Source organism: Eublepharis macularius, chromosome 12, assembly GCF_028583425.1.
Source record: "Eublepharis macularius isolate TG4126 chromosome 12, MPM_Emac_v1.0, whole genome shotgun sequence".
In the NCBI taxonomy this organism is placed as follows: domain Eukaryota; kingdom Metazoa; phylum Chordata; class Lepidosauria; order Squamata; family Eublepharidae; genus Eublepharis; species Eublepharis macularius.
Window position 1 is genome coordinate 80,038,695 of NC_072801.1, and position 11,654 is coordinate 80,050,348.

The following is an 11,654-nucleotide window of genomic DNA, read 5'->3' on the forward strand; positions in this document are numbered from 1 at the left end:
CTACCGGCAACTAGGGGAGGGGGCACTTGAATCATGGCCACTTTTGCCTTGTCGTGGGTGTTTGTGGACTGCGTGGCGCATGATCCCTCCACACTCTGCCAGAAGCTGGTATTAAAAGCCACATGTAATAGTTACAGCAAAGCACCTCTTCGCCATCCCTTCCCGCTCCACCCTGCTCTCCTGAAACAAAGAGAAAACATCATAAAGGGTGACAGGAGTGATTTTGCACTTTAATATCCTGAAATACTGAAAAAAAGTGTCCAATATAAAATTATTGCCAGCTCCATCCCACCCCAGCCCGCACTCCTTGCCCCCGTTTCCAGCAGAGTCTGGAAAACAAGCCGCCCGTCTTCCATTTCAATGAAATGACTACAGAAGGACCCCAGCTGGTGGCGGCGGCAGATCTGGCCAGTTTGGGGCTTCTGAGGACCAGCCCAGCCAGTGGAGAGAGCTTCGGGGGAGCAGCTCTGGTGGTCTGCCGTAGAAAAGCAAGACTCGGAGTCCAGAAGCACCTTAAAGAACAACGAGGAGTTTTCCGTGGTATAAACTTGAGAGTCAGATAATCTGCTAAAGGGAGCTTGACTCTCAAAGGCTGATATCCTAGAAATCTTGTTGGTCTTTTAAGGTCCTACTAGATGGAGACCTTTTCCAGTCAGTGAAAGACCCCTACTCTTCACCCCCACTCCTTGCTATTAATTGTGTCTTTGGCAAAAGATCCCACTCCCTTTCCAGAGCTGGGGAACAAAACCAAGAAGTTTGGATTCGACCCCCTGAAGGCACAAGTTCTCCCCTTGCCCCCCCCCAAAGGCTGGCTTCACACGCTTACGCACGCACACATGCTCCAGCTGCCCACCCCATTCACATCTGCGGGAATCCGTGTCTCGTGACCATCCCTTCGTTTCGATCGCACCCCCCTCCTGGCCACGCAGGTTCACGCAGTGCCACTGGGCGGGGGCTTGGCCGCGTGGCGCTGAGCCTGGAAGCGAGCGAGCTGCTCGGGGCTGGCCAGGGAGCGCAGCAGGGCGTTCTCCTGCTCCAGCAAGGCATTGCGCTCCGACAGCTCCTTGATCTGCTCTCGCAGCACCTCCACCTCCTCCCGCACCGCAAACATCAAGTGGCTCTTCACCAGGTCCTAGACAGGAGCAGGCAGAACAGAGGCACCGTGAGCAAGGGTGGCTCCCCGGGAGGAGCGCTCCCTCCCTGCCTGCCCCCAGCTGCTCTCATTCCAGTTGGCAAGGCGTGTTCACCCCTTCAGAGGGACCCTGTCCTGGGTGCTGGCGTGGAAAAAGAGACGGCAGCTGAGGGCACAGTTTGCGCTAGCAGGGACCCAGACCCCCAGCAGCGGCCCTCCGGTGCCTTCCCCCCTCGGCCTCCCATCACCCCAGGCTCCTCCCACCGTTGAGCAAACCCTGAATAAGAGGGGCGTTAATGAACGTGCCCCTGAGCACATGCACAGAGACTCACTTTCACAGCTGCCAAAGGGGTTATTGGAGCACGAGGGGATTGTGCAGCTGGGCAAATTGGAGTCAGTGATGCCAGCCTCTTTAAACGAAACCAGAAAGGTGGGGGTGGGGGGGGGCAACTGAAAGTTCTTCTGCCCGAGGACTGGGGATTATCACAAAAAATACCTACAGCCACGGCTGATGACACTCAAAAAGAGCTGAAGCTACTCTTTTGGGCACACGGGGTGGGGTGGGGGGGGCACTCCCCTGCTTGGTCCCTTGACTCACCATGGCTTGTTCAATCTTGTTGTCTATGGCAATCATGCTGCTGCTTGTTCCGCTGTGAGACAGAGATGGACAGAGGCATTAAGAGACAGAGGAATCCGCCGTCCCAGCCATGCTGGGCTTTCCTGAACCCCCGTGGAGGCTTAACCCTCAACCATGCAAATACTTGGGTACCCACAGTAAGAACGTGTTAGGCAGTCCTCCAGAAACCAACTTCCACATTTCATTTATTTATTCCACAACTGCCAAACTGAATTATTCAACAGGGCTTTTTTACACAGGTAGGAAGGATGCACTAGAAGAAAATGGTTCAGAAAGCAGCTTTGGTAAAGGGGCAGGGGCTGTAAACTGTACCACGGTACACTTGTCTGTTGTGGTAGTCATGCTCTCACTAGGTAACCTCTGTCAACATGTCCGACTGAATTGCTTATGCTTGTCTCAGCACTGCATTCAGATTTAGGCTCGTTTTCCATGTATCTCCTATCCAAACTGTATTGCATTATTTATTGACGGTCCCAGTCATCGATCATAATCGGCTACACCGTGTGATGTGCCTTGCGTCTCAGTGAAAGAGGCAGACTAGAATGATAAGTAAATATGCTGCCACTTCAAATGCTGTCTCAAAATAATTCACAATGTAAAAAATGTAATAAAATCAGAAAAACCATCACTATAAAATTATCAATGCTAAACATTAAAATCAGCCATAAAATAAGCCAAGAGCCTGCTAGAAGCTTAACCTCTCCACAAACTGACATCCAGCCCTGCCCATGGCTCACAAACTTGTTTGTCACAACGTATTAATGCGAGATAGAAAAGAGTTCAGTAGCACCTTTAAGAATAACCAACTTTATTGTAGTATAAGCTTTCGAGAACCACAGCTCTCTTCGTCAGATGCAACTTTATTGCAGCATAAGCTTTCAAGAACCACAGCTCTCTTCATCAGATGCATCATGCATCTGACGAAGAGAGCTGTGGTTCTCAAAAGCTTATGCTACAATAAAGTTGGTTGGTCTTAAAGGTGCCACTGGACTCTGTTTTGCAACTACAGACTAACGTGGCTAACTTCTCTGGATCTATTAATGCAAGAGGGGTCTTTAAACATATGCACAGCATCTTTCCATTACCACTGAATAACACGTATCTCAGATTAGCAGAGAGAGGTTCCAAACTCAGGTGTGACACCCCCACCCCCACCCCGCAAATCTGAGCCACCTTGGGTACGGAGAAAGATAGGGTTAGCTACAGCCCCTTGCCTTTTACACATGAAGAATTAGGCACCTGCCCCATTGTTCCCCTCACAAAAACCAACCCTGCGTGGTGGGTTAGGCTGAGCGTGTGATGGGCCAAGGTTGCCCAGCAAGCTTCTATGGCAGGGTGAGGAATCGAACGTGGGCCTCTCTGACCCTAGGCAGACATTCTAGCTGCTATACGGCCCTGGGCTTGTGGGCAGGCCACCTTATTACACTCTCTGCAGCTTCCAAAACTATTGGGCTTGTGGTCTGCAGGACTGCAATTCACAGGAAACAAACGCAGAGTCCTTGTGGGGGACGCGGCACAAACTGTGCTACTCTGGATCCTGGCCTTTCCTTCTGTGCCACCCTCCAGTCTGAGTTACCCAGAAGTTTCCCCCTATAATGGGGGCTTGTCTTGCTGGGCTGGCTCAGAACAAAAGTCTATTTCCACTCCTAGCCAGTCAGACTTCCAGAGGAGCCCACAATCCCTTTGGGGATATCCCCTCTGAACGTCGTGCGTTCTTGCCCCACGGTCCTCATAATCATTCTGCAGGGTTGACTAGGCGGCCAGACGGAGCCACTCAGCCCAGCAACATCGTGGCAGAACGGGGTGCTGGGCCCAGGTCCCCCCAGTCTGAGCCCAGCTCTCTTGCCCCAGTCCCAAGCCCACATCTGCAAACATCCTCTCTCACACCCCCGTGCACCCTTTCCCTCTCCCCCCAAAGTCCTACTCACTACCTGTGTAGGACGAGCAGGAGAGAGACGAGAGTTTTGTCAACCTCTTTTTTCTGGCCACCGAGCTTCCTGTGGCATCTTGGGGTATCCCTTGGCCTAGTCCGAGCAGGGGATGAGTCCCGAGAAAGGGCTGGGGAAGTGCAGCCACGTTGCCTGTGGCGATGGGGGTCCCCTGAATCGGGGAGTAAGCAGCACCCACAGCCTCGAGACTCCCAGTGGGTCTCATAAGCATTCACCATGGACTTGACAGACATTCCTTGGTGATCCAGTGACATGACAGCTCCTTGCTGGTCCCAGTGCAGCCCCTTTCTGAGGACTTTCTTCTTCTGGTTCGTGGCCTCTGCACTCCTTTGGTATCTTTTGGGCTTTGACTCTGCTATTGCCTCAACTCCAGATCCACAGATGATCTTCCACTGTGAGCCCCAGATCCCCTGTAATCCACTGGAATCCTTTCCTTTCCAGTCCTGTAATTTCTCTCTCCCTGGAGAAGCGTGGCCTGCTGAACGACAAGTGGGCCTCTGCTTCTGCGTCGAGACCCTATGTGATCCGGGCGCCTGCTCTACCACACCTTTCCTCCGAGACGACTTGGGCGCTGCAGAGTATGGCAGAGGCAGGAGCCCTGGAGGAAACCTCGCAGGATTTGAGCCCCTGGGAAAGCAGCTCCTGCCCCAAGTCCCAGCAAAACGCTCAGAGGGACGGGGTGGGCACTCTGCTCCACAGATGCCAGGCCAGGCAGGGCTCCCTGGCTCAGCATAAATAGCCATCTCTGTGCCTGGCGCTCAGCCCCCTCTCATTCACTCCCATTGGCCAAGTCCATGTGCTGTGCCCCCCCCACTCAAGGGAGGGGAGCCAACCACTGTATTGGGACACCAGCTGCGCCAGCATACTGGAAACTCCCCCATCAGAGCTCACCCACAAAAGTGCAGGCAAAAGCCCCTAGAAAGAAAGGGGCTGCAACAACGGACTGGAGGGCCTACAACAGTATTTGCTCCCCCCACGCCCATTCTTGGCTCTGATGCAGCAGGGAGGGGGGCACAAAGGGGCCTTTCTATGCCTGCCACCCTCTGTTTACACCATTCCCACCCAGGGGGTGGGGATATTACTATGGAAACTGGGCAGGGAGCCCAAAGTGTTACATAACCCAGCGCCAGGCACTCATTGGTGGGAATGGAACCCCGGGATCCAGCCCCAGGTGGGGAAAGAAGCTGTGTTGAGACTGGAGGGCTCCTCCGAAACAGAGGGCTGCGGCCTGTCTGGGAAAGGGGCCACCCAGATTGTTTGTGGCATAGCCTGGGCCAGGGGCTCTGGGTGTGAAAAGCCAGCTTTGCCCCCCCCCCCGCCCCCCATCTTCTCAGGATAGTTGGTGACTCCTGACGTTCGTGCATCTCACAGGCTGCTGACCTGGAGTGTGGGTGGAGGGAGCAAGAGCCAAGTCCCAGCTGACCTTGCGCCCCTCTACCACTGGCCAGTCTTCCAGGATGTGGCCCCTTCCCACCTCTGCAAGAGCACAGTGGGTGGGATGTGCGGAGTATGCAGGGAGGCTTCCCCTCCCCCTTCCCCAGCCTTGGAGATGCCAAGCCAAGAGCTTCTCGCTTGCTTTCTTTGGGGATGAGTGCTCTGTGTTTCACGAATACACAACGTGTCAAGCTTAGCTTGTTGAACAAGAAGGCTGGCATTTCTTAGCGGATTGCCTGCTCTCTCTCACACACACACCCCAGCCAGGGAATGGGGCAGGCCAGAAGTCTAACCAATCACAGGGCCCGGTTTGGTTATTTGGCAGAGGAGATCTTCTACTTTGATGGACACTCTGGTTCATTTCAAGATTTGAGTGGGACCCCAGGAACCTGTTCCAGGGACAGGACTCGGCTCTGAGCATCTGCCAAGTAAACACACCTTGGATTTGGAAGCAGAACTGAGGAAGCCGAACGGCAGCCTCAGCCCTGGCTCAGCCTTTCCCGGCAAAGATCTCTGACTAAGGCAGAGACTTGCCTGCTCAAATGAGAGTCGTGCTCGCTCACACCTGCGCACCTGAACGTTCCTTTCTGTCCTTCCGGGGACTGCATGCTTCTCGTGCCTTCAGGACACGGAGGACGGTACCTGGGTGGGGTGAGGATGTGCCCCACCAGGCTCTCAGGTACCCCAGGGGTTAACCACACACCTGGGGACTGGTTGGGGTGGGGGTCAGTGGGGCATGACTGTGTGAGTTTAAGAACCAGCCCAGCTGGTTTGCCTGTGACAGCAAAAGGGAGCCTCCTTTGCCCTAGGGCACAGGTTCAGAGCAGCTGGCATGAAGGAGCGCCAAGGCAGACATGGAGTCCTGCATGCTGGCATTCGCACTGCCACTCGGCCCTGGCTCACAGCACACACACACACACCCCATATCCCGTGCTGGGCCTGTCTTCCACTGCTGTAGCGCTGTGCCAAGATCACTCCGCAGGGCTGACCTGGGAAGGGCCCCCTGCTGGAAGTGCCCCCCTCCCTCCCCCTCCCCTGCCATCCACCCCCCTGTCCTCACTGGCTACTCAGTTCTGGCCGCCTGGCAGCAACTGCGTAAACACCACTAAGAATAGCCCAGTCAAATCCCGGGAAGAATGTGGTGGGTGCCGGCTTGGGCCAGCCTTCTCTTCTGCGGGGGGGGCGGGGGGGGGCGGGGTGAGACCCCACTCTCGCTAGATCAAAAAGAGTCCAGTAGCACCTTTAAGACTAACCAATTTTATTATAGCATAAGCTTTCGAGAATCAAGTTCTCTTCCAAAGTTCAAGTTCTCGAAAGCTTATGCTATAATAAAATTGGTTAGTCTTAAAGGTGCTACTGGACTCTTTTTGATTTTGCTACTACAGACTAACACGGCTAACTCCTCTGGATCTACTCTCGCTAGAGGATCCCTGAGGAGGAGAGGTTAGCGGGCTGCTGAGTGATGGGGGGGTTGGCAAGGCTGCAAATAGCATGACTGCGAGGGGAAAGGAAGAGAAACTCCCCCCCCCATTCCTCTAGAAAGGAGTTTGAGAGAATGTTGGAAGGAGATGGACAGGGAGGCAGAAGAGGCTACCGTGGTGAGTGTGAAAATGAGCAGCACACGCCCTGTATCCAAACCTGCCAGTGCAGATAGGCTGGGGGGATGATCTGGGGGGGGGGCAATCACCACAGGTCAAGGAATGAGAGTCCGTGTGGCTGCAGTGGCTGCAGTGCTGCAGCCCTGGCTTTGGAGCCCTGCACTGCCCCGGAAGCTGGCTGGGTGACCTTGGGGCCAGCTGTCCTCTGAAACTTTCTAAAAAAAACAAGCCTCTCTTCCTACCTGATATGGCCGCTGTGAGGATAAAAAGGGGACCGAAGAATCATGAGCTCGTGATGAAAAGGTGGCAAATGGATAGAAACGGTGGGGGCAACGCAGCAGGAGTGCCAAAGCCAGTTGGCAAAGGAGCGGAGGGCAAAGGTCAGAGGGGCTGCAAGCACAGAACGCGCTCCTGCGCAAGCCACTGCTTGTAGGCCTGTGAGGGGCGCTCTGGCATGCCAAGGGGAGAGTCCTGGCCTCAAAAACGCAACACAAAGTTCCTTGCACAACTCCCGCCCGCCCGCCCGCCCGCCCGAGGTCTTCTGCTGGGCTTTCCCCCCAAGGCCCCTTCGTCTTTCGCCGGTTTTGACTCTGTGTCCTTAAGGATGGCCTCCAAACGCCCTCCTCATAACACCTTTCTAGAGGAAGCACTCAACCCACGGGGAGGCAGGACGGACTTCCCCAGGAGCAGAGCAGGACGTCACGGGACCCGTCATGCAGCCGGCACCCCAGGGATCCCTGGCCTCAGTAACCTGCCCGCCCGCCAGTGGCCCTTTGCACCCTTCCCAAGAACACGCCCCACGAGTCCATGAGCCAGCAGGTACCAGGCCTTTTCCAGGGGCCTCCCAGGCCTTCTTCCTGCTCGCCCCAGCCTCCCCTTCTGCAACAGGCAGAGCCTCCCAGCAAACGCAGGGCCACAAAGGAGAGGGCCCAGCCGGCGGCAGTGAAGGAAGAAGGCTCCGTGGCCCAGGGCAGCCACCAAAGCCAGAAATGCGCCTCCTCCGCTGAGGGAGGCGAGGGAAGGAAGGAGCAGAGCCAGCCCAGGGTCAGAGAGGGTCGCATGTGGAACAGAACGCTTCACGCCCGCCTGGAGCCTGGCAAGACGGAAAGAGGCTGGTGGCGCTGAAGCTCTGCACGTCTCACCTACCTGAGAGGCAGGCACCAGCCTCTGCCCACGGAAGCCCCGAGGCTCCGCTTTCAGGGGACAGGCAGGGCTCGGGAACGCTACAGAGCTCATCGCCTCCCCTCCCCCACCCCTAAATTCCAAACTCACAACCCCTCCCCCATGACACCAGCTCACGACATTTTTCACAGAGAAAAGCCACAAAGGCGAGTAAAGGCAGCCAAACATCTCCAGGGCCAATGCACAGAGACGGGCCTGTTCCAGTCACAAGGTGGTTTGGAGAGGGGAGCCCAGGGCCCTGTTCTTTACCCGCCCCCCGCCCCCACAAGCTGTTACATCACTGCGGAGTCTCTGAATACTTTTCCTCTTTCCTGTCGCCAGGATGGTGACACCCCCCACCCCAGCCCCACCCCCACCCCACCCCACTCAGATGAATCTGCTCCCGCCAATTCCACTTCCGTCCCCGTTTCCTTCCTCTTGAAGAAATTCAGAGACTTCCCCATCAGCAGAAGTTTGTTGCCAGGCCTGCTCTGGAGTAAGAGGTGTTCTTGCTCACACACGTGGAGCGTGCAGCCCCCTTGGCAGAGCCAGGAACCCCCACCCCCACCCCCAAGGGGAAATGGCTTCCAGCCCCCAGACACGGATGGACCTTTCTCTTGATTGCCTGGCCCTACGTGCCTGCCAGCATCCCAGGGAAGCGGCACTCGAACCCCTGCCCAGCAGGGCAGGGACAGAGGCACCCCCTGTGGGGAGGGGACAGGCAGGGCCTGCCAGGGGAGCTGGTCAGCCATTCGGCCTTGCTTGCCTCCTCCCCAGTCTGCCCGGCTCCCTCGGCAGTTCTTCCCCAAGGAACTGGCATGTGGCAGAAGAGGCGCCCCCACACCTACCTATCGTCGTCGCTGTCATGGGCAACTCCCATACCAAACATGGAGCGTGCCAAGCTGAAGCGGGCAACACCGAAGGGGTCTGAGGTCCTCCGGCTGGGACTGGCATCTCGGAAGAGGGGGGGAGCTGGGGAGGAGGGTCGTGAGCGGGACTCTCTGGGCAGGACCTGCAGGGTGAGAAAGAGCTCAGCCTCTGCCCCTCAGGAGGGCCCCAGGATGGGCCCCCGTGTCTGTTCTGATAGCCAGCGCCAAGGCAAGCAAGAAGCCCCCACCCAGGCCTAGAATGGGACTACACTGCCCCCCGCCCCCCGGGCCCCACCCAGGGGAGCCAGACTGTGGTCTGTGGCCATGCAGAGGAGAGGAACCGGGTCAAGGGGTGTTTCCTCCGCCAAGCACAGAGGGCAGGCCAGGAGAAGACAAGGAACTGCTGTGTGTTCTGGCCAGAGAGGACAGGGACGGGCTTCTCAGGAGAACAAGGCTGCAAGCAGCCCCCTCGCCCCTCCCCTCCCCTGCCCCATTCCCTTCCAAGGGGCTTGCTCCAGAAAAACCCAGGTGTCCGTCCCCTCCCTCGCTCAGCCCCCCCCATCATCAATGGCTCCTTGTTCTGTCACAGAGGGAGGGGTACAACGGCTGTAACCCCCACAGCCAGCAAAAGCCGGTTGAGCAGGATGCACTGTGGCTGCCACCTCAGTTGAGGCTGGGGCAGGCTGCCAAAATCCATCCCCCCCCCACACACACCCCCAAACGGGCCAATGCCTCCATGGCCCCCTCTCCACCTCCCTGAGCATGGCCAGCCCTGGGCTGTGCGTTTCCAGTAGGGGAGGGGCAGCTGCCAAGGCCGCCCTCTGGAGTTGGGGCCCCTCTGTGCATTAGAGGAGAGAGGAGCAGTCCCAGCCCCAGGAACCCCCAGCCAGCCCCTACCCTACCACTGAAGGGTTGTGGAGGCCTTGAGCCACCTGGTCCAGCTCCGTTCTCCACAGATGTGTTAAGGGTGCTGTGGTCAAGAGTACAGTGAGGGCAAGAACGGACACACGCTAAGACGATTCGCATTAACGGGAGCCATTTCAAGTAGCTGGGTGTTCCACAGGAGCACAAAAATCATTTTGGGGCACTGAAAGTTTCAGCCCCCCCACAATGGTCTTGGCTTCTGTCCCTCAGTCTCTCAGCACCTAACGTAGAAGCATAGAGACTTGGATGACCAGGGCAGACGGGAGCTTTCAAAGGATCGTTTCCCCCCCCCCCTCCAAAGCTCTCACCTTGCACCGCTCCTCCGTCTCTCTCTGGATCAGCTGGGAGACATTCTTGGGAAGCAAATGTTCTTCCACCACCAAGGCTGGGAGGGTGCCAGGTGGGGTTTGGTCACCCGACTCTTTGGTGCTGTCCCCAGGAGCTGGTGGTCGGGTTTCAACCACTGCGAGGGAGCTGTGGAGGGACACGGGACTGGAAGGAGTCCTGTTGGGGTGGACAAGCACAGGCAAGCCCCCACCCAGGGAGCGGGCCTGGTGGCCAGAGGGGCCAGGGGTGGGCAGGACCAGCTGGGATGGCAAGTAGGGACCCCGGCGTGGTGGCTGTGGACTGTATGGGCTCACTGGCTTTGCCAAGAGTCCGGCCACTTCCAGGCGGGAATCCAGAGACTGGGGGTGCCGTGCCGAGTCCACAAACCGCCCCACGAGGTGCTGATCCACTTCCTGGTCGTAGAAATCCCGGCATGTCCAGCGACCGCGTTTGTACGGCTCTCCCGAGCCCTGATCCAATTTGACCACACGGAACCGAGAGCCAGCCACTACTCCAGGCCCCTGGAAGGAGGGGGGTGCCCCTGGGGAGCTGGGGGCCGAGGGCCCGTTTGGGGGCACAGGGCCCTCCGAGGCCCTGGGGCTGTCCCCTTCTCCAGCATCGGCTTCCTCAGTGGCGGCCAGGCCCCGACTTGCTGGGGGGCCAGCGGGCCCCTTGGCCTCTCCGCCCAGCGAAGCCTCTTTGTGCTGGTAATCCGAGGTGACGCTGGTGATCTGGAAGCCGCTCTTCTTCTTGCCCCCACTCATGGCGGCAGCTGGCAGAGGGGCAAGCGGCCAGCCGTGCTAAGGAGACCGCGGAACCGCCCGCCACCGCGCCATGGCCAGGCCAGCGTCAGAGAGGAGGGGCGAGAGCTGCCAGCCGACCGGACCGAGGACATGCCAGTCCCCTCCGACAAGAGCCGAGCCGAGCGGGGGTCCCGCGGGCGGGTGGGCGACCTCCGGCGGGCCCTACGCCTGGGCGCCTGCCCCCATCCTCCGCGGCTCTGGCCACGGCTCAGGGGGCTGCGCCGGGGGGCATCGCGGGCAAGAAGGGCGCAGAGCTGCTCGGAGCCGACCGGGGAAGGGCTGCCGCCTCGGCCCTGCGCCCCGCCCGCGTCCCCGGGGCTGCCGCCGCCGCCGCCGCCGCCGCCGCTCGCCTTCGCCTGTTGACAAGCCCCAGCAGCGGCAGCAGCGGCAGCAGCACCAGGAAGTCCGGCCCCCTCCCAGCCAGCTGACTGCCCCCCCTCCCGCAGCTGGGGCCCGTCCGGGGAGCGCGCAGCCCTCGCCGGCGCCGCCCAGGCCCGCCTCCCCCGCGAAGGGAAGGGAAGGCCCCCGCCCGCGAGTCCCCCAGGCCCCCGCCGGGCTCGCCTCCCCGCCACGCCCCTCCCGACCACGCGCGCTCGGCTGGGGGGAGGCGCGGCCCAGCCCACGGGCGCCTCGGTCGGGCCAGGCGGGGCCGCTCCCTCGGGCCTCCCAGGCTCCTGGGCACGCGAATTACGTGTCGCGCCGCGCGGCAGTTTCGCGCCCCTCCTTGCATCAAGCGGCTCCCCCGCATCGGCGCCCGGAAGGACTAGGGACCGCCGGGCCGGGCCAGGCCGGGAGACGGACTCTCCGACTCTGCCCCTAA

General features: G+C 58.9%; 2 protein-coding genes across 3 annotated transcripts; one reads left to right on the forward strand and one right to left on the reverse strand.

Annotated features, from left to right (window-relative positions):
* Window positions 1–209: 209 nt before the first annotated feature.
* On the reverse strand, window positions 210–11,223 carry TSC22D4 (TSC22 domain family member 4). Of its 2 annotated transcripts, XM_054995162.1 has the most exons (5): window positions 10,013–11,223; window positions 8,760–8,923; window positions 1,731–1,782; window positions 1,465–1,542; window positions 210–1,132 (listed from the first exon to the last, which is right to left on the reverse strand). In XM_054995162.1, the coding sequence occupies exons 1-5, from the start codon at window positions 10,793–10,795 to the stop codon at window positions 932–934; spliced, it is 1,278 nt and encodes a 425-aa protein (XP_054851137.1). In that variant the 5' UTR covers window positions 10,796–11,223; the 3' UTR covers window positions 210–931. The 2 variants fall into 2 exon arrangements, with proteins under 2 accessions (XP_054851137.1, XP_054851138.1); XM_054995163.1 differs by lacking the exon at window positions 1,465–1,542 and having other exon boundaries at window positions 10,013–11,217.
* On the forward strand, window positions 10,866–11,654 carry LOC129340015 (translation initiation factor IF-2-like). Its single transcript, XM_054994558.1, has one exon. The coding sequence runs from the start codon at window positions 10,866–10,868 to the stop codon at window positions 11,652–11,654; it is 789 nt and encodes a 262-aa protein (XP_054850533.1).